The sequence below is a fragment of the Capricornis sumatraensis genome, chromosome 2 (genome assembly GCF_032405125.1).
Source record: "Capricornis sumatraensis isolate serow.1 chromosome 2, serow.2, whole genome shotgun sequence".
NCBI classification, from domain to species: domain Eukaryota; kingdom Metazoa; phylum Chordata; class Mammalia; order Artiodactyla; family Bovidae; genus Capricornis; species Capricornis sumatraensis.
In genome coordinates, this window is record NC_091070.1 from 1,378,317 (window position 1) to 1,402,949 (window position 24,633).

Sequence of the window (24,633 nt, forward strand, 5' to 3'; positions counted from 1 at the left end):
AAGCAAAATGTTCCCGCATGCAATGGAATACTATTCAGCCACAAAAAGGAATGAAATTGTGATGCATGCTGCCCCATGATTGAACTCTGAAAACATTGTACTTAGTGAAATAAGTCAGACAGAGGAGTATAAATTTAGTTGCATTTACACACGTGACCACCCAGTAGGTTCTAACTCAGCTGGTCTGGGGCAGGCCTGAGACTCTGCATTCCTAGCAAGGTCCAAGGTGATGTTGGTCCTGCTGATTCCGGGACCACTCTTCAAATAGCAAGAATCTTCCAAGTGAAAGTGAAGTGAAGACACTCAGTCGTGTCCGACTCTTTGCGACCCCATGGACTGCAGCCCGCCAGGCTCCTCCATCCGTGGGATTCTCCAGGCAAGAGCACTGGAGTGGGTGCCATCTCCTTCTCCAGGGGATCTTCCCGAAGCAGGGTCGAACCTGGGTCTCTCCACCGTAGCACCGACTTTACCATCTGAGCCACCAGGGAGATCCCTAACTTCGAATTCTCCAGGGTGGTCTTCCTTTCTAACCCTAGCCCAACTCCTATCTCACATGCCTAAGTGTACTCCGCGCACTGCCGACTGAGAGCCACCCAGGAAGTTTCTCAAAGGGCACCAGGAGCTCTGAAAGCGGGCCCTAAACCTGCGCTGAAACAGCGCCACCGTCCCCGCGGGGGCGTTCTTATGGACAGCGACGCTCAGGAACGGCCAGTGCAGAATGCACCGCTGGGAACCCGGCAAGGCCCTGTGCCGCCCTGCGCCTGGGCAAGAGGGGCTTGTACTGAGCCGCGCCGTGCCCCGCACCTTGCCCCGCGCCGTGCCCCGCACCGTGCCCTGCGCCTCGCTGTCCATGCAGGCGCACAGGCTTCCCTTTCACGATGACAGCGGAGACGCCATGGGGAAGATCACTCATCGAATTATCTCGTCCTTTTCATGACAGTCTATAGAAGACACTGTTATTCACACTTAAAGAGGTGGGTGTTTTCTAAGCAGTCAGACTGAGTAAAAGCGATCACCTAATGGCTGCCCTCGCCTCTTTCAACAACTGGAAAACTCACAGCCAGCTCTGGGGCTCGTTTCTGGCACTCGCGTAGGCCCTCCTGACACATCTCTCCATGTACCAACACTCTGTGGCTTAACTGTTCTACCCCACTCGTGTCTCCTCGCCCCTCCCAGCCTTAAATCCACTCGTACCCATTCCTAGCACACTGTGCACACACGTGTGGTAGGCGTCTGTGTGTTCACCAAGATTGAGCTTTGCCCACTCTGGGCTCAAGGGAGAGGGGTGGTTCTCCAGGTCCTCAATGTGGTCAATGAAACATGCGCAGAGGTGACCTGTCCCCACCAGGCAGTGGCCGTTTCATTGCTGGTGCCTCACTCCTCAGCCCTTCCTGTCCCTTCCCGAGCAGTCCTGGAGGCATCAGCTGATGAAGACCAGCCAGAAGCTAAAAGAAGCCTGGAACACCAGGCCAACCCAGCAGACAACTGTCCTGGGGAGGCCCCTGGCACACAATGGGCTCTGGGGCGGTAAGACGTAATCTCTTATCGTGTTAAGCTATTGAGAGTCCCTTGGACTGCAAGGAGATCCAACCAGTCCATCCTAAAGGAAATCAGTCCTGAATATTCACTGGGACGACTGATGTTGAAGCTGAAACTCTAATACTTTGGCCACCTGATGTGAAGAACTGACTCACTGGAAAAGACCTTGATGCTGGGAAAGATTGAAGGCAGGAGGAGAAGGGGACGACAGAAGATGAGATGGTTGGATGGCACCACCGACTCAATGGACATGAGTTTGGGTAAACTCCAGGAGCTGGTGCTGGACAGGGAGTGCTGCAGTCCATGGGGTCACGAAGAGTCAGACACGACTGAGCGACTGAACTGAGCGGAACAGAGATTATGGAGCAGCCCAAGGCTTTAAGCCGACCCTGACCGTATCAGTTTGCAGATGATCTCATATCCTTTGTGGACAAAAGCTGAGTTATAAATACACAGGCAAACACAGAAACAAACGCCTAACAAACGCCTGCCTGAGTGAAAGGACACTCACAGAGGGCCACTCACAGGTTATACTTCAGCCTACTTCTCCAGCTGCTCTTCAAGCTCATTCTCACTTCAGGGCTGATCACCAGCCTCTTTCAGAACCAACACCCCTGAGATGTGTTTTAATATTCCGTTCTGACTTTCCACACTGTGGTAAAATATACGGAATATTTGTCATTTTACCCGTTCATAAGTCCACAAGTCAGTGGCATTAAATGTATTCACACTGTTACATAACTATCACCACTATTTACAGCCAGAACTTTATTATCCCCCACAAAAGTTCCAGTAAATAAGCCTTCCTTTCTTCCCTTGGCTCCTGGTGGTCTCTACTCTGCTTTTCACCCCTATGCAAAGTGCCTATCCTGGGCACCTCACGTGAGGGGGATGATATTTGTCCTTCTGTGTCTGGCGTATTTCACTCAGGATGTTTCCAAGGTCCATCCATGTTGCAGCGAACACCACCACCTCATTGCTTTTTATAGCTGAGTAACACTGCAGTGTAGGCGTGCACATTTAAAATCCATTCATCGGATGCTAGACACTCGGGCTGGCCCACCTTCTGGCGCTTGTGGACAGCGCCACAGTGAACACTGGTGTGCAAATACAGGCGGACCTCTCTCCCCGCAGTTCGCTTTATCGTGCTTAGCGGTGCTGGGCTGTTCGCACCCTGGAGGTCTGTGGAGGTCTGCACATGCCACTTTCCCAGCAGCATTTGCTCACTTCACGTCTCTATGCTCCACTTGGATGATGCTTGCGGTATTTCACTTCTCCTTTATTGTTATGTTTGCTCTGGTGGGCTGTAGTCAGTAGACCCTGATGTTGCTGCTGCTGAGTCGCGTCAGTCGTGTCCGACTCTGTGCGACCCCATAGACGGCAGCCCACCAGGCTCCCCCGTCCCTGGGATCCTCCAGGCAAGAACACTGGAGTGGGGTGCCATTTTCTTCTCCAATGCATGAAAGTGAAGTCGCTCAGTGGTGTCCAACTCCTAGCGACCCCATGCACTGCAGCCCACCAGGCTCCTCCGTCCATGGGATTTGCCAGGCAAGAGTACTGGAGTGGGGTGCCATTGTCTTCTCCAAGACCCTGATGTTACTACTGTAAAAAGACTGACTCGCTGAAGGCTCAGGTGATGGTTAGCACTTTCTCGCTATAAGGAATTTTTAAATTAAGGTGTATTTTTTTTAGACATAATGCTATTGCACACTTAACAGACGACAGCACAGTGTGGTCACAAGTTTCACACGCACGAGGGAGGCAAAAGGTCGCTCTACTGCGGCGGTCTGGAGCTGGACTCACGCTGCCTCTGAGGGGTTCCTGTATCTGTTTGAGTTTCTGCTTTCAATTCTTTTAGGGGAATTTCATGTGAAGTTCTGTGTTTAAAGTTTTGAGAAACTGTCAAATTGTCTTTCACTCTGCTCTCCCTTTTTTTTTTTAAATGGTTAACAACTTCATAATACATATTTATGAATCTCTGCATAATTTCAAACAAATACTTAACTTGCGATCAGTGTTTCCCTCTCTATCACTTCCAGGAAAAGTCACTGCTCTGACTTCTAAATCAAAGACTCCTCATCAATTAGGGGCTTCCCTGGTGGTGCAGTGGTTGGACCTTCGGCTTCCAACGCAGGGGATGTGGGTTGGATCCCTTGTCAGGGAGTTAAGATCCCACATGCCTCAGGGCCAAGAAGCCAAACATAAAACAGAGGCAATATTGTAACAAATTCAATAAAGACTTTAAAATGGTCCATATCAGAAAAAAAAATTTTTTTTTAAGGTCTCAGACAGCAGTTGCATGAAACCCTCAATTGCATTTTCCAGGAAAACACTGTGTATGAGCATCATCCATGGTCCTATGCAATGTTCCCCATGAGATGCCAAGGGGGAAACATTTTTGAGGATTGTTGCTGTTTTCCAGTGGCTCAGTCGTGTCCGACTCTTTGTGACCCCACAGACTGCAGGACGCCAGGCCTCCCTGTCCATCACCAACTCCCAGAGTTTACTCAAACTCGTGTCCATCGAGTTGGTGATGCCATCCAGCCATCTCATCCTCTGTCATCCCCTTCTCCTCCTGCCTTCAATCTTTCCCAGCATCAGAGTCTTTTCCAATGAGTCAGCTGTTTGCATCAAGTGGCCAAACTACTGGAGCTTCAGCTTCAGCATCGTGCTGGGACTGCATACTGGGAAAAGCTTTATGCTTCCTTTCTTCTCATCAGAATTCCAGCGGGGGTCATGACTCTGCCACAGTACATGCAGCCACATGTGAAGCTTGAATAGTCATTGGGGACACTCAGTCCATATGCCTGGGATCTCCTTTAACCAGTTCCGGGCACACTGGCCTGCTTTCAAATGGCCAGTGCCTATATCTTATCAGAAGGCTACTCTTGGGCTGTCCAGGGAAAATCGGGCCAGAAGTATCTGGGAATTACTTTTTTGTGCTTCCCCGCATCCTCTAAGCAGCTTTTAACCAGTTTCTGATGGGCACGGGTGTATAAATGCCCCAGCTCCCTTACCTGGGGTGAGTCTGGTTCATGAGCTCTGCGCTGATGCCCACAGCTTCCAGCCTGGGATCAAGCATCGCTGCCCGCCCTGGTCTCTGCCTCACAGCGTGCCCTGCAGTGACGGACTTCCCCTTCCGGTATCGGTTCCTCCCTCACCTCCCCATGTCCCTGGATCTGCCAGGAAACTGCTTGCACCCAGATTCTCTGCTCAGAGTCTACGTCCGAGGGAACTTGAGCTAAGACGGAGCTCCCCTCCGGCAATTTCCTAGATCCAGTTGCCTTCCATATTTCTGTTATTTTCTCCTAGTTCTAGAGTTTACTTATATTTTATGATTATTCCACTGTAAGCTTTCTTGTTATTGTTACCTCAACATCTTTGCATAGTAAAGCAATTTTAGAAGAAGAAAAATTTTTTAATTTTTAATTTTCTTCTAATTTTTAGAAGAAAAACCTGTCATGTAATACTACCGTTAAAATACATGATATAAATGGTTCATAGAACATGATACAAATTTAGAAAAATCTGTATGCACATGTGTGTCCATGGGGAGAAAGGACAGAAAGGCACCAACTGACAAGGGCCTGTTGTACAGCACAGAAAACAATCTCAATCCTCCGCAACAGCCTGTAAGGGGACAGAACCTGAAAGAAATAGGTGTCACGTGTGTATAACTGAATCACTTTGCTGTGCATCCAAAACTAACGTAGCCTTATAAATCAACCAGACTTCAGTTAAAAAGTGTGACGTATCAAAATGTCAACAATGGCTAATTTTAGGTGATGTCATTACGGAGGGTTTTTTCCTTCTTTACAAAGAACATGAAGCTTCAGTTTCCTCATCTATAAAACAGGGATACTCACACTTTCCGCATGAATCACGTTGATTAAAATCGCGACTCATCTATGCGGCTAGCTGCATCACACCCTCACCTACCACCCACAGTGCGCGCTTCGCGGTGTGCCCCACGAAAGGAGAGCGAGCACCGCTATTCCATCAGCAGTTATGAGACAATCGAAGGAAACGCGAGGAATGAAAGAGCAAAAATGAACCCAGACTTATAGAGTGCTTTGTACTTTGTAAAGAGCAATTAATTATACGAGCTCCTTATCCCTTACAAGAACCCTTCAGAGGGGCAGCCTTTGGGACAGGGTATGGGAAGGAGACAGGACTGATATTTACTCAACAGCTACAACGTGCCAGAGGCCAACGTGGGCACCTACAGACGATTCAGAGAAGGACGGGCCTCCAGTGTTAGACCGGCCCCGGCCCCAGGCAGGCTGGAAGCCCCGACTCCACACTCCGTCCAGGCTGCCTCCTGTTCTGCGGCTAGCGCTCCATTTGCGCCCCAGGTGAGCTCACATGCCCACCCATCCACGACGCCCGAGGTTCCCTGGCCTTGGGGTTCGCCAGTCTACACGCAGATTCTGCTCCTTCCAACCTCTGTGTCCACGGGAAGTTCACACGGGTGGCTTGTGGAGAGGGTGGGGGGGACTGAAATCTCCCACCAACTGCGTGTCAGTCACGCAGTCGAGCCCAACTCTTCCTGGCCCCACAGGCTGTAGCCCGCCAGGCTCCTCTGTCCACGGGAGTCTCCAGGCAAGAAGACTGGACTGGGCCGCCATTCCCTCCTCCAGGGGATCCTCCCGACCCAGGGATCGCAGCTGCACGGCTTACAGCTCCTGCATACCCCACTCCAGTGTCCTGGCCTGGAGACTCCCACGGACAGAGGAGCCTGGCGTGCTGCAGCCCAAGGGGGTCACACAGCTGGACTGAGGCGGCTTAGCGCGCAGCGACTTCTGGTGGAGCCCATGGGTCCGTAACCACGCCGGTCCTCTCCTCCTGGCCTCCTGCTCACCGGCTGAGGCCCTGGGCTTCTAGATGAACCCAGGCAGTCTTCCCTGACTAAGCAGGCCCGAGGCTGATCTGTTACACTCAGGGCAGAATGTCTGCCTAAGACAACCCGGAGTGGGAGCGTCAGCGAAGTTCGCCGTGTCACCCGCCTCCTGGACAAGGTCTCCGGCAGCTTGGGGCCACTGCAGCAGGGCACCCCCAGGCCCCTGCCAGCCCTGCTGGCGCTCCCGGGGTTCCAGCAGCCAGCCCTGCGCCACTCCGCTTCTGGGAAGCCTTTCAAAGCCCCTCCTCCACTCCAGCCCTCTGCTTTCTTCAGAATTTGTGCAGCATCTTCACCAAAACCCCTTATCACTCGTTACATTCAAGGGTGAGCAAGCCCTCAGAGTGCAAAGGCCCCCACCCTGTTCCCTTCTGCTGGTAATAAAGGCGTAAGAGATGGCAGCCTTATGCCTCTCGCTCAGAAACTCTCAGGAGCTCCCAACTGCCTCTGGTTCAGCTCCAGCTTCGCAGTAAAGCTCCCTCCCCATCGGCCAGAAGACCTTCCAGCTCTCTTTCCACTACCCCATACAGATCACGGAGCTCACTGCGCCCTGAAAGCAATCCTCTCCTCTTCCAGAGTGTGAAGTACTTTTCATCTCCAGACCCCAATCAGGCCAGCACTAACTGGTTCAGCCCGTAGGTCCCTTCTGCAGACCCCAACCAGCTTCTTCCTGGTAGAAAACCATTTCCATCTTCATTAGCACTTTCACCTCCTTACCTCCAAACTCATATTTATTTTCTCTTTGTTTAGGAAGTCATGGTCAGCCTTCTTAAAACGTGTCTCCCCCTCAGACAAGTGCTTTATGCAAGGCACTAACTCATTTCATTGAGTCCCTTGGACTGCAAGGAGATCCGACCAGTCCATCCTAAAGGAAATCAGTCCTGAATATTCACTGGAAGGACTGATGCTGAAGCTGAAACTCCAATACTTTCGCCCCTCATGTGAAGAACTGACTCACTAGAAAACACCCTGATGCTGGGAAAGATTGCAGGCGGGAGGAGAAGGGGACGACAGAGGATGAAATGGTTGGATGGCATCACCGACTCAATGGACACGGGTTTTGGTGGACTTGGGGAGTTGGTGATGGACAGGGAGGCCTGGCGTGCTGCGGTTCATGGGGTCGGAAAGAGTCGGAGACGACTGAGCGACAGAACTGAACTCATTTAATAAATGTAGGTTCCTAGTCCCGCTCTGTAAGCGTTCTCCTTAATATTCGATGAACTCAGGCTCATCCTCCTTAACTAGACTGAGCATTCCATTGCAGAGCGTCTCCGATGAAAGATCATTCACACCCCCTGGGGATTTTCTGAACCCGCAGATTCTGGCTCCAGGGGTCCGGGAGGGGCTGGGACTGCGTTTAGAACAAGCTCCAGCTGACTCCGCCGCAGCTGGTCCGCGGACCTCGCCGCAAACAGCAAGGAGGGCCTGTCCCCCGTTGGTCCCTCAGCGGGTGCCCCCTGCGCCGCCCGGCCGGGCGCCGGGGTGGCGAGACGCGGGGCTGGGAAGCGCGGGGCCCGCCCGCCGCCCCCCGGGCGCACTCACCGATGGTGGACACGACGGCGCCCACGAAGTAGAAGGCGCCGGGGAAGTCCCAGCGCGGGCGCGCGCCGTCCACGCGGACGCCGGCGGCCGCGGCCTCCTCGAAGGGGCGGAGGAAGCCGCGCGGAGCGTCGCGGCTCAGGTAGTGGCGGCGGCCGGAGCCGGCCAGGCGCTCCTCCCAGCGCTGCCGGGCCTGGCGCTCGTGCGGCCGCTCCAGCGCCGAGAAGACGGCGGCGCCGCCCCGCAGGTGGAGCGCCAGGAGCGCGCCGAGCAGCAGGAAGCGCGCGTTGTCGTCGTTCGCGCGGCCCGGCCCGCAGCCGCCGCCGCAGCCCCGGCCGGCCATGGCCGGGCCCCGGGCCGAGCGTCGCCGGGGCTCCCCGGGAGGTAGGGGCGCGGCCGCGCGCTCAGCCCGCCCCGGGCCGCGCGGCCACCGCCTGGCCCATCGCCTCCGGCCGCGCGGCTCCCGGGGCCGCCGCGTGCACCGCGCTAGCTGCCGCGTCCGCCCTGATGCGCGGTTTCAAATCCGCTTTCTGGTCCGCCGCCGCCCCACCCTCCCGGGGCCGAGCCCGCTGCTGCGGGGCCCGAGGGTGCGCCGCCGTGCCCCCTGGCGCCGGCCCCGCTGAGGGTGCGGGGGGGCGTGGGGCGTCCTCAGGGCAAGCCCCGGGCCCGCCCCCAGAGACGCGGTCTGCGGGCTGACGGGGAGCGGGGTCCCGCGGTCCCCGGCGCCTCGACAGTCGCTTCTCTCGCCGCCGACGGCTGGAACGCGCGGCCTCGGTCCGCTGGAGCTGCCAGTGCCTCCCCGCTGGGTCCGTGGTGTGGCCGCGCCCCAGCCTCGGTGTCGCGCGGGGCCTCGGGCCTCTGGGGTCACCGGGCCGGCGGCTGGGGCTCAGGGGCTGGGTGGAGCCGGCCCCCGGGGGGCGCACGCACACAGCGGTCGTGCCAAGCGCGCTTCTCCGCCTGCGACCTCCGCGCGCCGCGTGGCAGCCGGCGGCCGGGTTGGCTGGAGGAGGAGACCAGAGAGGGAGGCTGGGGCGAGGGGGCGAGGAGGCTAGGGGCCCTTCCCGCAGGAAGCCCCCCTCCACGTGCCGCACCCGGCGCCCTTGGCCTCCAGACCCTGCCCGGGGACGCCCACGTGCCGGGCCCGCCCGCTGCAAGCGAGCGCCGCGCGCCAGCCCCGGCTCCTGGAGAGTCTGCGGAGGACCGGGGTCTGGAGGGGCGCGCGGCCGCGAGACAATGACCCGGCAGAGTTCCAGCTCCCGGGCCCGGGCTTGGCCGCCTCGGCGGGCTCGAGACACCCGACAGGGCTCGGCTCCGGGAGCGCCACCCCCACCCGAGGCCGACCGGCCACGGGCGCGCCCTCGAACCCCCCGGACCCCGCCCCGCGAGCCCGCTGTGCGGGGGCGCTGGCGCCGCGCGCGCGTCCCGCCTCCGGAGCAGTGCCCGCTCCGGCCAGACCGCCCTCCGGGTCCTCGGCGCGCCCCGCCCGGCCGGCCCGCGCACTCCGCGCTGCAACAGGTGGAGCCGCGGGGCCGAGCCCCCGGTCCTCCGCCCCCACCGCGCGGAGCCGCCGCAGCGCCAGCGCCCACCTGCTGAATCCGCTCCCGCGGCGGGGGCGCCGGGGCTGCCCCTCCGCACGCGGACCCGAGAGGGGAGCTGGAGGCGGGGGCAGCCTCACCGGCCCGCGCGGGCCCTCCGGGGCCGACACGGGGCGCTCAGTCCCCTCCAGACGCGTCTCGCGCCGACCCGCGCTCCCGGCCCCTCTCGGCCCCTCCGGAATCACCGGCCCTGGCCTGCGGGGGTGAAGGCGGACCCGGGAGGAAAAGATGCATGGGCATCTTCCAATGGACGAGAATTTCCTCGCCTCCTGAGAGAGTGGCCCCGGGCTCAGGCCCCCCCCCCCCCCCCCCCCCGCCCCACCGATCCTGCCAGGAGCAGAGAATTAAGACACAGACACTTCCAGGTTTGTGCCTGCCGCCAGAAGACCTGATCCTGCTGGTTCAGTTCAGTCACTCAGGCGCGTCAGACTCTGCGACCCCATGGACTGCAGCACCCCAGGCCTTCCTGTCCATCCCCAACTCCCGCGGTTTACTCAAACTCACGTCCATTGAGTCGGTGATGCCATCCAGCCATCTCATCCTCTGTCGTCCCCTTCTCCTCCTGTCCTCAATCTGTCCCAGTATCAGGGTCTTTTCAAATGAGTCAGCTCTTCGCATCAGGTGGTCAAAGGATTGGAGCTTCAGCTTCAGCATGAATCCTCCGAATGATGCTGCCAGTGTTCCTCTCTAGTTTCTCTCCGTTCTCCACTCCCGGATGCCCTGCTTTTATCCAGCCTCTTGGGAGCAAGGGCTTTAGAGAACAGCGCTTATAGGAGGAGCATGCGTGCCCACCCGGGGAGAGTCCTGTGATGAGCCCCCCACCGCCACGTTGAAAGAATGTTTCGGTGAATTGCCTTGTACTCAACGAACGTTGCACTCTTCTTGCTTTCTTACGTATCTGTCCGTCCCTCTCTCCACCCATCGACTCAGCTCGTTCGGAATCAGTTCAGAGTTGCAGACGTCAGTGCACTGCTCCTTGCCACCCCCACCCTGCGCTTCTCGCTGCATTTTCCTTCCTAGAGTTCAGCGTTGCTGCCTAGTCACTCAGTCGTGCCTGACTTGTTCAGACCCCATGGGCTGCAACCCGCCAGGCTCCTCCGTCCATGGCAAGGATACTGGAGTGGGTTGCCATTTCCTTCTCCAGAGCATCTTCCCGGCCCAGGGATCGAACCCTTGCATTGCAGGCAGATTCTTTACCACTGAGCCACTTGGGAAGCCGGTAGAGATCAATACAACCCTACTTACTTACAGATTGTGTTCTTTGGGAATAAAATTTACATACTATGAAATGCACAAATCTTCAGTGTACCATTAAATGAGTTCTGGCAAATGCATTCACTCTTGCAAATTAAACAGAAATCTATCCAACCTATCCACCAAATATCCCAGGTCCCTTCCCAGCAAGTTCCCAACCACATGCCTACAGAGGCAAGCAGTGTTCTGAATTTCTCTGCCACCAACGTTTCCCTTTGTAGAAGTTAGTTTTTCTTGTCTTCGTATAAATGGATTCATAGCCGTGTATCCGTGTGAAGCCCTGTATTCCTGAGATCTAGCCTGTATTCCTGAGATCTAGCCTGTATTCCTGAGATCGAGCCTGTATTCCTGAGATCGAGCCTGTATTCCTGAGATCGAGCCTGTATTCCTGAGATCGAGCCTGTATTCCTGAGATCGAGCCTGTATTCCTGAGATCTAGCCACGTTACACATCTTACTAGTCCTCCTCTTTTTATTGCTTGAATATTCACTCTCTCCTTACTGACAGAAGTGAAGTGAAGTGAAGTCACTCAGTCGTGTCTGACTCTTTGCGACCCCGTGGACTGTAGCCCGCTCAGGCTCCTCTGTCCATAGGATTCTCCAGGCAAGAATACTGGAGTGGGTTGCCATTTCCTTCTCCGGGGGATCTTCCCGACCCAGGGATCGAACCTGGGTCTCCTGCACTGCAGGCAGATGCTTTTTCCCCTGAGCCACCAGGGAGAAACCAGGACTATTAAAAGTGCTTGGCATCCACCAGGGTAGGACTCTCCTCCGCTGAAATTCTTCTGATGTTTTCTAAGATCCTTCTAATTTACAGAAATACCTAGTGACCTGACCTCAATTTGCACATGCTTCCTCTCTACTTGCCAAGTTTCCCTCAAATACCACACCTCACCTCCTCAGGCCTCTCTCCAGTGCCGCCTGATTAGTGAGTCTTCTCTGATTACAGTATTAGAAAGAAAGTGCACCAAGACTGGCCAGGGAATTCTATCCTCCTGCTTTGCTGTATCTTTTCCCATGATACTGCTACTATCTGTTATCTGTTTGGCTTTCCTGGTAGCTCAGCTACCAGTAAAGAATCTGCCTGCAATGCAGGAGACCCCGGTTCGATTCCTGGATTGGGAAGATCTGCAGGAGAAGGGATAGGCTACCCACCCCAGTACTGTCGGGCTTCCTTGGTGGCTCAGCTGGTAAAGAATTCGCCTGCAAATCAGGAGACCTGGGTTGGGAGGATCCCCTGGAGAAGGGAAGGGCAAACCAGTCCAGTATTCTGGCCTGAAGAATTCCATGCACTGTATAGTCCATGGGGTCACAACATTTGTTGATTTGTTGAATTATCCCTACATGCAATTAAAAATCGGTGGACTACCAAAAAGAAAACGGTTGTCATCATAAATAAAACTGTTAGGCGCCTTCTTGCACAAGTGTTTGTGGATGTATGTTTTCATATTTCTTGGGTAAACACCCAGGAGTGGAACTGCTGGGTCATAGTTCAGTTCAGTTCAGTCGCTCAGTTGTGTCCGACTCTTTGGACCATAGTGGCGGTGTTTAATTTTTATAAGAAACTAACGTTTATCCAAAGTAGTTGCACCAATTGACAAGGTACAAGTTTTGGATGTCTGACATCCTTGTGAGCATTTGGCAGTATCAGCCATTTTAATTTTAAATATATTGGTGGATGTGTACTGGTATCTCACTGTAGCTCAACTTGCATTTCCCTGATGACTCAGCAGCAAAGAAATCCGCCTGCAATGCAGGAGATGAGGGTTCGATCCCTGGGTCGGGAAGATTCCCTAGAGGAGCGAATGGCAATCCAGTACAGTGTTCTTGCCTGGGAAATCCCATGGACAGAGGAGCCTGTTGGTCCTACAGTCCACGGGGTTGCAAAGAGTCGGACAGGACTGAGCACCTGCGTTGACTGGTGTGCTTGTTGGCCATCTGCATTGATACTGAGCAGGGCCCTGGGGGGCTCCTGGGCACAAAGCCTTTCTCTGCTCCTCCCTGTTCCTTTGATTACAAAAAAACAGCCTTCATTCAGCATCCTTGACCTCTCTGAGCTCTACTGGACAGATTCAAGCAGTTGCTAATTAGGGAAGGGCGGGGATGTGAGACCAGGAAGAAGCAAACAGTCAAGGGCAGCCTTGGGGCAAGGTCCTGTTTCCCCCACAACGGGCACACACACACAATATCTGTAACCTATTTTGCAGACACTGAAACCCCCTCCAGGTGGGGAAAGTTAGTGACTGACGACGATAGGCCGCCCACAAGCGTAAGGTGAAGATGCTCAGTCGTGCCCGACTCTTCCGTGGACTGCAGCCCACCAGGCTTCTCTGTCCAGGGGATTCTCCAGGCAAGAATACTGGAGTGGGGTGCCATTTCCTTCTCCAGGGGATCTTCCCGACCCAGGGATGGAACCCGGGTCTCCTGCATTGGAGGCAGACGCTTTAACCTCTGAGCCACCAGGGAAAGACTCCATACCAGTTGGACTGAAAGTTGCTGACGCTGACTCCTACTTAAACATCAGTTCAGTCCAGTGGCTCAGACGTGTCCGACTCTTTGTGACCCCATGAATCGCAGCCCGCCAGGCCTCCCTGTCCTTCACCAACTCCCGGAGTTGACTCAGACTCACGTCCATCCAGTCGGTGATGCCATCCAACCACCTCATCCTCTGTCGTCCCCTTCTCCTCCCACCTTCACTCTTTCCCAGCATCAGGGTCTTTTCCAATGAGTCAGTTCTTTGCATCAGGGGCCAAAGTAATGGAGCTTCAGCATCAGCATCCGTCCATCCAGTGAATATTCAGGACTGATCTCCTTCAGGATGGACTGGTTGGATCTCCTTGCAGTCCAAGGACTCTCAAGAGTCTTCTCCAACACCACAGTTCAAAAACATCAGTTCTCCAGCACTCAGCTTTCTTTATGATCCAACTCTCACATCCATACAGGACTACTGGAAAAACCATCGCTTTGACAAGATGGACCTTTGTTGGCAAAGTAATGTCTCTGCTTTTGAATATGCTATCTAGGTTGGTCATAACTTTTCTTCCAAGGAGCAAGTGTCTTTTTAATTTCATGACTGCAGTCACCATCTGCAGTGATTTTGGAGCCCCCCCAAAAATAAAGTCTCTCACTTTATTTTATTTCCCATAAAGAAAGTTCTTTATGGGAAAGTTTCCACTGTTTCCCCATCTATTTCCCATGAAGTGATGGGACCAGATGCCATAGTCTTAGTTTTCTGAATGTTGAGCTTTAAGCCAACTTTTTCACTCTCCTCTTTCACTTTCATCAAGAGGCTCTTTAGTTCTTCTTCATTTTCTGCCATAAGGGTGGTGTCATCTGCATATCTGAGGTTATTGATATTTCTCCCAGCAATCTTGACTCCAGCTTGTGCTTCCTCCAGCCCAGCGTTCCTCATGATGTACTCTGCATAGAAGTTAAATAAGCAGGGTGACAATATACAGCCTTGACGCACTCCTTTTCCTATTTGGAACCAGTCTGTTGTTCTATGTCTGGTTCTAACTGTTGCTTCCTGACCCGCATACAGATTTCTCAGGAGGCAGGTCAGGTGGGCTGGTATTCCCATCTCTTTCAGAATTTTCCAGTTTACTGTGATCCACACAGTCAAAAGCTTTGGCATAGTCAATAAAGCAGAAATAGATGTTTTTCTGGAACTCTTGCTTTTTCAATGATCCAGAGGATGTTGGCAATTTGATCTCTGGTTCCTCTGCCTTTTCTAAATCCAGCTTGAACATCCGGAAGTTCACGGTTCACATACTGTTGAAGCCTAGCTTGGAGAATTTTGAGCATTACTTTGCCAGTGTGTGAGATGAGTGCAATTGTGCTGTAGTTTGAGCATTGCCTTTCTTTGGGATTGGAATGAAAACAGACCTTTTCCAGTCCTGTGGCCACTGCTGAGTTTTCCAAATTTGCTGGTATATTGAGTGCAGCACTTTCACATCATCTTTTAGGATTTGAAACAGCTCAGCTGGCGTTCCATCACCTCCACTAGCTTTGTTCGTAGTGATGCTTTCTAAGGCCCAGTTGACTTCACATTCCAGGATGTCTGGCTCTAGGTGAGTGATCACACCGTCGTGATTATCTGGGTCATGAAGATCTGTTTTGTACTGTTCTTCTGTGTATTCTTGCCACCTCTTCTAAATATCTTCTGCTTCTGTTAGGTCCATACCATTTCTGTCCTTTATTGAGCCCATCTTTGGGTGAAAATTTCCCTTAGTATCTCCAATTTTCTTGAAGGGATCTCTAGTCTTTCCCATTCTGTTGTTTTCCTCTGTTTCTTTGCACTGATCACTGAGAAGGCTTTCTTACCCCTCCTTGCTTACTCAACCTTACCAGCAACTCATCAGAAGAGTGTCTGTGTGCTGATCACGGCCTCTTTGAACACTTACTGTAAAAGGTCTCTCTTCTCCAAGTTGAGGACACACAATTTTGCAATCATTAGCACGCAGTGACCCCCTTTGCTGGCAAAGTAACAATGCTGTTCTTTTCTATTTCACTCAAAACTCTGTCTCCAAGATTCTATTCAGCACCAATGTACAGAGAAGCTGAACTTTTGGCATCAGTACATCTGCTTTCTAAAATCTCTGGTGAATATCCATTTCTCTTTTTTACTACTGAGTTGTAGGGACTCTTTACATCGATCCAGGATGCTAATCCTTTCTCAGGTATGGTATCTTAGAAACGTTTCCCACATTCTCTGACTTGCCTAATTATTTCTGATGGGTATCGTTTTAATTTTAGTGAGGCCCAATTTATCAATCATTTCTTTTATATTTGGATTTCTGTGTATCAGGAAACCTCACCTCTCTTAAGATTGCATAAGTTTTATGGGCTCTTTTCCCCTGGAAATTTTAGTTTTAGCCTGTGTATGTTGGTCTTTGATTAAGTTTTGTTTCTTCAGTTTGCTTCTGTATGGCGTGAGCCGAGAGGCGAGGTATCAGCTGTCTCTTGTCCATGTGGATATTCAGTTATCTTAGTGTCATTTGCTGAAAAGACAAAAGCGAATTTATTTTGGGAATCTGTATCTTGCTCATTATTTATCCATCCTTATATTAATACCACGATGTCTAGATTACTTGGCTTTCCTGGGGGCTCAGACAGTAAAGAGTCTGCCTGTAATGCAGCAGAGCCAGGTTTGATCCCTGGGGTGGGAAGAGCCCCTGGAGGGGGGCTTGGCAACCCACTCCAGTATCCTTGCTGGAGAATCCCATGGACAGAGGAGCCTGGTGGGCTGCAGTCCAGAGGGTTACTTGCAGCTTTTGTGTGAATCCTCCAACTTTGCTCTTCTTTATCAAGATTTTCTTTGAATATTACAGGATCTTTGAACATTTCTATAAAAATTGTATAATCAGCTTGTTAATTTCACCAGAAAAAAAAAACTTGCAAGATCTTAATTAGGATTGTGTTGGATCTATTTTAGGGAGAACTGACATCTTAATTCATGAATGAGGTATAGCCCTCAGTTTATGTCAGTCTTGGAAAATTTTCATGTAGAGATCTTGTGTATCTTTTGTAAATTCATTCTGATGTATTTTGGGGTTTTGATGCAGTTGTAAATGAAATATCAAGATTCTACTTCCTAGCTGTTTGCTGCAGTATGTAAAAATGGAAATGATTTTTACAAATTAACTGGGTTCCTGCAACCTTGCTAAATTTATGCATTAGTTGAGTAGTTGATTCCTTTAGGATTTTCTATGTAAATTACCATGTTATCCAAAATAAGAGTTTTGATTTTCTTTGATACTTTTTTTCTATTCATGGTGCAATGGCCAGGACCTCAGGATAATGTTGAATAGAGGAGGTGGAAGCAAACATCTTGTCTTGTTCCTGATCTCAGGAGAAAGCCTTTAGTTTTTCCGCATTGACTACAGTGTGGGTTTTTCACCAATACCCTTTATCAGGTTGAGAAAGTGTCTTTTATTTTTGGTTCTGAGTTAAAAAAAAACACAAAACATGAATGAGTGGATTTTATCAAATGCTTTTTTCTGTATCTCATGTAATGATCGTATAATTTTATCCTTTACTAATATCTTGGTTTTCATCTATTGCTTTTCTAATGTCAAACCAACCTTGCATTTCTGGGATAAACAATGTAGTATTTCTATTCCTCTATTTTCGTTCTTCTACTTCCTTTTGGGTTTACTTTTTTTTCTCCAACTTTCTATAGTGGATTATTAGATCACAAATTTTAGATCTAAAATTCTTTTCTAATGTTAGCATTTTTCAACTATAAGTCTCGTTAGTCCCAGGCTAGCTGCACCCTAAACATTTTGGTATGTTGTATTTTTACATCATTTTATTGAAAATATTTTGATTATTTTCCTCCTTTGACCTGCAAATTATTTAGCCATGCACTGTACTTGTTTTAAAAATCTATTTCTTAAGACAAATTTTCCCTCACATTTTCAGTGCGGTCTGTTGACTGAAAAAAATGCACAACCTGAAAGTTGAGAATTATATTGTATTTGATAGACTCTCTGAGGACTTCAACCCAGGAGACAGCTTCTCAGATAGCTCTGAGGGACTGCCCTGAAGAAGGGGAGGAGCCAGGATATGCAGGAATCTTGCAAGAAAAGCCAGGCAGTGGGACATCAAAAGACCACCATTAACTGTTGCTGCTGTTCGGTCCCTAATCAAAGGAAAGCAGACACCCCAGCTTAGGGAGCTCAGCACAAGCTCTGGGCTCCTTGAAACCGTTCCTCTGAGTGTGCCTGAGCTAGGAGGGCCCGTATCCTGTCTTTCCCACCCTGATCCCCTCAGGGTGCACTGCTGGGGTGGCTGCAGTGGCTTGATGGCTACCACCTTGGTTTACCGACAGTTCAGTTCAGTTCAGTCGCTCAGCCATGTCCGACCCTTTGGGACCCCATGAATCGCAGCACACCAGGCCTCCCTCTCCATCTCCAACTCCCGGAGTTCACTCAGACTCACGTCCATCGAGTCCGTGATGCCATCCAGCCATCTCGTCTTCTGTCGTCCCCTTCTCCTCCTGCTCCCAATCCCTCCCAGCATCAGAGTCTTTTCCAGTCAACTTGTCACATGAGGTGGCCAAAGTACTGGAGTTTCAGCTTTAGCATCATTCCTTCCAAAGAAATCCCAGGGCTGATCTCCTTTCAGTCCAAGGGACTCTCAAGAGTCTTCTCCAACACCACAGTTCAAAAGCATCAATTCTTTGGCGCTCAGCCTTCTTCACAGTCCAACTCTCACATCCATACATGACCACTGGTTTACTGATAAGGCAAGCAAAATTCTTCATTCACAGGTCAGAGGCCCATGTATGGTATGTTTCAGTCCTCCTAAATCGACTGTACTACGGTCCAGAACATCGTCCTAGTGAATGTGCCATGTGCACTTGAGAAGAACATGTATTCTGGGCTTCCCTGGTGGTCCAGTAGTTGAGAGTCTGCCTTGCAATGCAGGGGACACTGGTTCGATCCCTGGTCCTGGAAGATCCCACATGCATCACAGCAGCTAAGCCCATATGCCACAAGTGAGCCCGTGAGCTACAGCGACCGAAGCCCGCCTGGCTAGAGACGCTGCTCCACAAGAGAAGCCCCTGCAAGGAGAAACCCGAGCACCGCAGCAAAGAGGAGCCCCTCTGCCGCAACCAGAGAAAGCCTGCGTGCAGCAGCAACGAGCAACCACAGCCAAAGAAAGAACCCTAGAAAGAGTGTGTATTCTGCAGCTGCTGGAGGTGGTGTTCCATGTCAAGGCTGTTGACAGCGTTCTTCAGACCTTCTGTTTTTACTGACACTTGTTCTAGTTATTCCGACAGTTATCGAGAGTAATAAAAGCACCAACTACGTGGGACTGTCTGTCTGTTCCTTGAAGTATGTCGGTTTCGGTCTCACACACTTCCAGCTGCTCTCACTACCGGTCGCAGTGGCTTGAAGCAGGCTTTGGTTCCTGCCCGAGACCGAGGCTGGGAGCGTGGGGAGAACGCTGGATGGCAATCACTGTGTGTACCAGGGGCAGAGGCCAGTGACGGGCGCGGGCCCGCCAGCCGTGTAGAAATGAATTTCCACATAGAGATGGAGAGGAATGCAGCAAGTGAGCATTTATTAGGCTGAGAGCACAGTGTGTGCGGACAGACACACAGGAGGGCTGAGTCCCGCCCTTGCAGCAGTTTGAATCACTTTATGGGGCATTTCTTCCAGGTTTCCTTTGAGCAATTGTCTTGCGTTGCCGGGTTCTGAGTCTGTATTTGGCTAATCTCAGGATCCTCCCACATGTGCGTGCATCTTTTAGCTGAGATGGATTCCAGAGAAGCCGCCTCTGGGTAGCTGCACCATTTATTTGACTCTGAGGCGATGCTTCCTTTCTGCTGACCTCTGTGGAGCCTTTCTGGGCACGTGTAGTCTGGGAGGTCTTAACTCTGAGAATGGAGTGTGTGGTCTTTTCTCTCTTATCTGGGCAAGGCCCAGCCTCCTCCATCAACCTGCTTTATGGAGTTTCTGCTGTTAAGGAGTTTCTGTCCACAGGGGCGGAACTGTTCAGCCTGGGGCCTGTCTCCTGCCTGAATATAAGCATTTATAATTATATCCTCCTGATGCAGGGACCATTTTTATGAGATGTCTCTCTCTCTCTGGTAATACCTTTTGCCTTCAAGTTTATTTTGTCTGATATTAATCTAGTTACCACAGGCTTCATTTACTTAACATTTGTAGCGTCTTTTCCATTTACTTTCCAATCTATCTGTGTCTTTATATATTCCAGGTGTGTTTGTGGTGGACAGCGTACAGCAGTGTCTTCCCTTTTCTGGTCAGCTCTGACAGCCTCCATGTTTTAACCGATCAGATAAACACCGCCCATCACTTCTGTGGCGACAGGAATATCCTGTACCTGTGCCCTTCTGAAGCCTGTGGCGCTGCTAGACTCGAAGTGGGGAACGAAATCCCTGCCCCCACCCCTCACCCCCCAGAATGTTTAACTTTAAAGTCAACAACAAATTTAAGTGTCACGTGTGACTAGTGGCTGCTGTGTACAATTTAAGTGTCATGTGTGAGTAGTGTCGTGTGACTAGTGGCTGCTGTATGTAATCTGGTGCTTGCTTGCTGTTCAGTCACTAAGTCGTGTCTGACTCTTTGTGACCCCACGGACCGCAGCACGCCAGGCTCCTCTGTCTTCAGTTTGTTCAGATTCATGTCCATCGAGTCGGTGATGCCATCCAACCATCTCATCCTCTGCTGCCCCCCTTCTCCTCCTGCCTTCAATCTTTGCCAGCATCAGCGTCTTTTCCAGTGAGTCAGCTCTTCGTATCAGGAGGCCAGAGTACTGGAGCTTCAACCTGAGCATCAGTGAGTGTTCAGGGTTGATTTCCTTTAGGATTGACTGGTTTGATCTCATTGCTGTCCAAGGGACTCTCAAGAGTCTTGATGTAGAAATTCTGGATTCTAATTACCTTTCTCTAAAAATAATAATTTTTAAACAGGCCGTTAACTTAGGTGAACTCAACTGCAAAATTATCCTCCCTACAGCAAGAAGTGGCTCAAGTTCTAGTTTCGTTCTTTCAGCCTTAGAGGTGCACGCACGGCTCAGGGCTCAGCGCTAGACCTGAGGAGTTTACATAGAGAACCTGGGAATCCCCACTCCGGCTCTTCCGTCAGTCGGTGCTCTGGATCTCCAAGCCACAAAGACTGTACGTTTTCCACGGGAGGTTTACCTGCCTTGTGTGGTGCAGACTACGACCTGACCTCAGGCCAGAAGTGGTGGGAAAAGAGGAAGTCCTCCCTCAAGAGTGCGGTTCTTGCGGTTGTTGACCCCCTTCTTTTTACTGCTGTTGGTCACTTTCAGTCGCTGGATGGTTTAAGCTCCACACCACAACTTCTATTTTTATTTCTGAAAGAATGGGTTCAGTAGGAGCTATTTCATCCTACCAGAAACCTGAACTTATCTGGTCTCCCTTCACAACATTTGATAAGGAAACTTCAAACATGTACCAAGGTTTAAAGAATTTTAGAGCAGCAATCTAAACTGGGCACATTTTCCTATATTTTACCATGTATCTACTCATCCTTTAATACATCTTATTTTAAAGCATTTCAAAATAAACTGCGATCAATACACTTGCCCTCAAGTACTTTAGAGTTTATATATAGTTTAACTACTTTTTTTTTTGATGTAGAATTTTCACACAGTGCACACATCTGAACTTGTGCATTCGAGTTTTTAAAAAGCAGCTTTACTGGGTTATAATTTACGTACAATAAAAGAACCAACTTGGTGCATAATTCAAGGGGTTTTGTAAAGTGTAACCAAAGCCACAGTCAAGACAGAAACCCTTCCGTCACTGCCCGAGTTTCCCTCGTGCCGCCAACCCCTCCCCACACCTGCACTTATTCTTAAGGGCACCCAGTGCCCTGTGGGCAGCAGCCAGGGAGCCCCAGGAGGAACAGGAGCTGGAGAGGCAAGGAGAGGCCGCTCGCCGCCAAGCGTGCCCTGAAATGCCAGGGAGACCGGAAGAGTGGAGGCGGGGCTCAGGCGGGCTCCTCACGGGGCCCAGGCTGTTTCTAGAGGCAGGAAGTGGCTCGTGGAATCACAAGGTTTGTTCCAGTCTCTTAAGGAAGATTCTGCCAAGGGAAGCACAAAGGTGCCCACTTCTTGGATCTGTTACGGTATGAGGCGTTCAGGAAGTGAGAGGCTCTCCGTCTTCAAGAAGGCGGCTTCAGGCAGTTCACAGATCTGAGCCTCAGTTTCTTCGTTTGTGAAACGGACTTCCTCCCAGGGCTCAAGCGTCAACTCACCCGTGGGGTCACTTGAACGTGGACTCCCTGACCCCAACCTCAGTCCCAGCGGCCTCCATGAGGACCCCCTCTTTCCGGAAGCAGCAGGCAACGTGGATCGTGCTTTCAGGGCAGGAAGTATGCGATCTGAAGAGCTGTTAACTCTGTTCAGAGCTGAGAGCCTGGGCTCTGGGACAAAGCGGTCCCGGGACAGTTTCCTCTGTAACAGAGCCTCCTTCACTTGGAATCCAGAGGCCTCGTCGCCACCTGGCTGCAGCCAGGACTCTTCAATCTCCCCCATCTTTCAGAGAAACCCACCTGTGGTAGTGTGGGAGGGAGCGGTATTTGCAGGAAGTAGCTAATTTTTCAGGAGGCATGGGTTTTGACCCTCGAGTTTCCATTCTCTAAATGCCCCAGGGAGAGACTGCCAGCGTGGTACTCATCAAGAATCATCCCGATTTACACTAATAAAGAGTTCCTGCCCGCACTCCAGAACACCATTTCCTGTGATTCTTAGAGCAATCACACCAGGCAGGAAGGATAGCTATGAGCCCCACTTAAGAGGCGAGAAAGTGAAGACTCAGAGGCATCATGTTACTCGCCTAAGGTCTCACAGGGCGGAGGGAGCAGAGAGCTGGGGCTGGGCGTCTAATGAACACGTGACTCGGCCTGGCCAATCAGAGGCCGCAAGGGGCTTTGGCGGGCACCACTGGGAAAGACGGGTCTCCTTTGCTCTGGGATGACTGGCCTGCAGCTGTGACGCTGTCTGGCTGGGTGGCTTGTCCAGTGCTGCCTGGAGCCTTGCACTGAGCCCACCCCCACCCGGGGTGGACCGTGCTAGTGGGCATCCCGGGTGGTCAACCACAGTCCTCTGGATGCCCACTCAGACGGCTGGGTTCCCATTCTGGGCTGGTCTCATCGTCGCATCCGCCTTTACTGTGAGCCCAGGGCTGCTGCTGGGTTCAAATCTGATAAGGGTTTCAGTGTTAAAGCAGAAGGCAGGTTCCAAGAAGGCTTAAGCCTTACTTTTCTTACCAGTGGAAGGAACTGGTTAAATGAATTCAGTGGCTTTTCAACTTTATGTTTTTAAGCAGAATGCAAAACAAAACAAAACCACCCAGATGACGCCCTTTACAGAACCCGAAACATGAGAGAGTGAAGGAGGCCTCCTCTGCCAGGCAGGAGGAGGCGGGAGACCCCATCCCTGCCCGCCCGGCCGCCTCCTGCCACCGTACCTACCCCCACCCCACTTCTGATGTGAACGCTGTCGGCCTCTGAGGAACACTCTGAAAAACGAGCATCTTAAAAAAAAGATTCCGAATTAACAATCAACTGCATTCTAAGTGACAGGATGAAGAGGCTGAGGACCACTGGAAAGGAGACCCACCCAGAGGAATCCAGGAGGCTCTGGGTCGTCGGAGGAGAGGGTGGTTCCCACCCGTGAGGGGCGCTTGGACAAGAAGCACGGCGACGCCCGCTGCGCTGACCGGGGTGGCTGGAGCCCCGCGGGCGTCCTGACCCTTTCTGGGCCTCCGCCCTCCCTGTCAGCTCACCTGCAGGGGCCCCTCGAGTGGAATACTTGTGTGCTTTGCTAGGCGCCTGTGAGCTGTCTTTTCTGCGCGTCTGTGGGGACGGCTGAGGACGGGGCAGGCGGGGGCTGGTCTGAGTGGGGAGGATGAAGCGTCACGGGAAGCTGCCGGACGACGACTGTCAGTTGGCGCGTGGCGTCTGGGGAGCCTCGTGGGCCTCAGTGACGTGCAGCAGGCGCTTCCAGCAACTGCGCCACACACCCAGAAAGCTGAGGCAGGGGTGACGGGTCGCACTCCTGCTCTGGAAAGTCTCAGCTGAAGCAGGGACACCCTTCCCAACGGAGCACAGCTCACAACGGCAACCTTCCGTTCAGAAGCGCTGACACCACGAGTGCCCGCATCACCAGGAAGGTCGTCTCGCATCCATCTATTCAGATTCTTTTAATATGGGGAAGTTTGATAGCTTTTATTCCAAGGGATAGGAAAGGGAGTTAAGAAAATATACAATTTTTTTTCAAGTGAGAATGTCAACAGTGACCACTGAAAGGATAACCAACGTTCATGTCTGAAAGACTGACCTTTGCAGAGTTTTGTTGGGGGGCAGATAAAACATTAAGGGAAGTGAACACACATTACAAACAAGGACATCCAGCGTTCGGGGCTCAGGCCTTACATGTCAACTTCACAGAGCATTCCTGCTCTCAGGAGGGAACCCACATGTTCCCATGTGTATCAGGTGCTTTGACATAAGGGATGTTCCAAATCCATGGTCGATCTGGGGGAAAAAAGATTACATGAGTATAACACTTATCTGAATGATTACAGAAAATCCCCTCGCCTGATAGGATCAAGTCACTCACGGGCTGGAGTCGACATATCACGAGAGCCCTTTTCTGAACTGAGCCCTTTTGGGTAGGAGCTTGCACAGGATTCATGTTAAGACACGGGAGCGTGAACCCCGGCGTAAATGCTGGCTTGCCACTAAGGTTCACAAGTCCCTTCGCCTCTGGACCCCAGTTTCCTCATCTGCACCTAAGACGTGGAGCTGGCAGGAGGTTAAAGGAGATGCTGCTGCTGTTGAGTCGCTCAGTTGTGTCCTGCTCTTTCGCAGCCCCAGGGACTGCAGCCCACCAGGCGCCTCTGTCCATGGGATTTCCCAGGCAAGAATCCTGGAGTGGGTTGCCATTTCCTTCTCCAGGGGATCTTCCCAAGAGAGGAAACAAACCCACGTTCCTGCATTGCAGGCGATTCTTTACCACTGAGCCACCAGGGAAGCCCATTAAATGAGATAAACGGATGAGCTGTGCCAGATGCCTGTTCCATCTGCAGAGAGAACCTAAAAAGGAGGGCAGCTCTCGTTTTCTTCTTTTGGGAGAAACCAGCAGTGACCACGGGGACAGTAAGGCCACTTCTCTGCTCTCAGCTGGTCACGGTCACACAGAACCACGGGGCCCAGAGTCATATCCCTGAGACGGTTTTGTTCTGTAACTTAAGGCCAGTGATCGGTGAGCCATGAAGACCTCTGTGCAATGACTGCAGACCCACATC

General features: G+C 51.9%; 1 protein-coding gene across 1 annotated transcript in view; it reads right to left on the reverse strand.

Annotated features, from left to right (window-relative positions):
- Positions 1–23,577: 23,577 nt before the first annotated feature.
- The window catches only part of TDP1 (tyrosyl-DNA phosphodiesterase 1), a 70,750-nt gene continuing 69,694 nt past the window's right edge, over positions 23,578–24,633 (reverse strand). Inside the window, exon 16 of the mRNA XM_068964971.1 lies at positions 23,578–23,860. Coding sequence (XP_068821072.1) covers positions 23,787–23,860 — 74 coding nt within the window. The 3' untranslated portion in view covers positions 23,578–23,786. The remainder of the gene's footprint in view (positions 23,861–24,633) is intronic.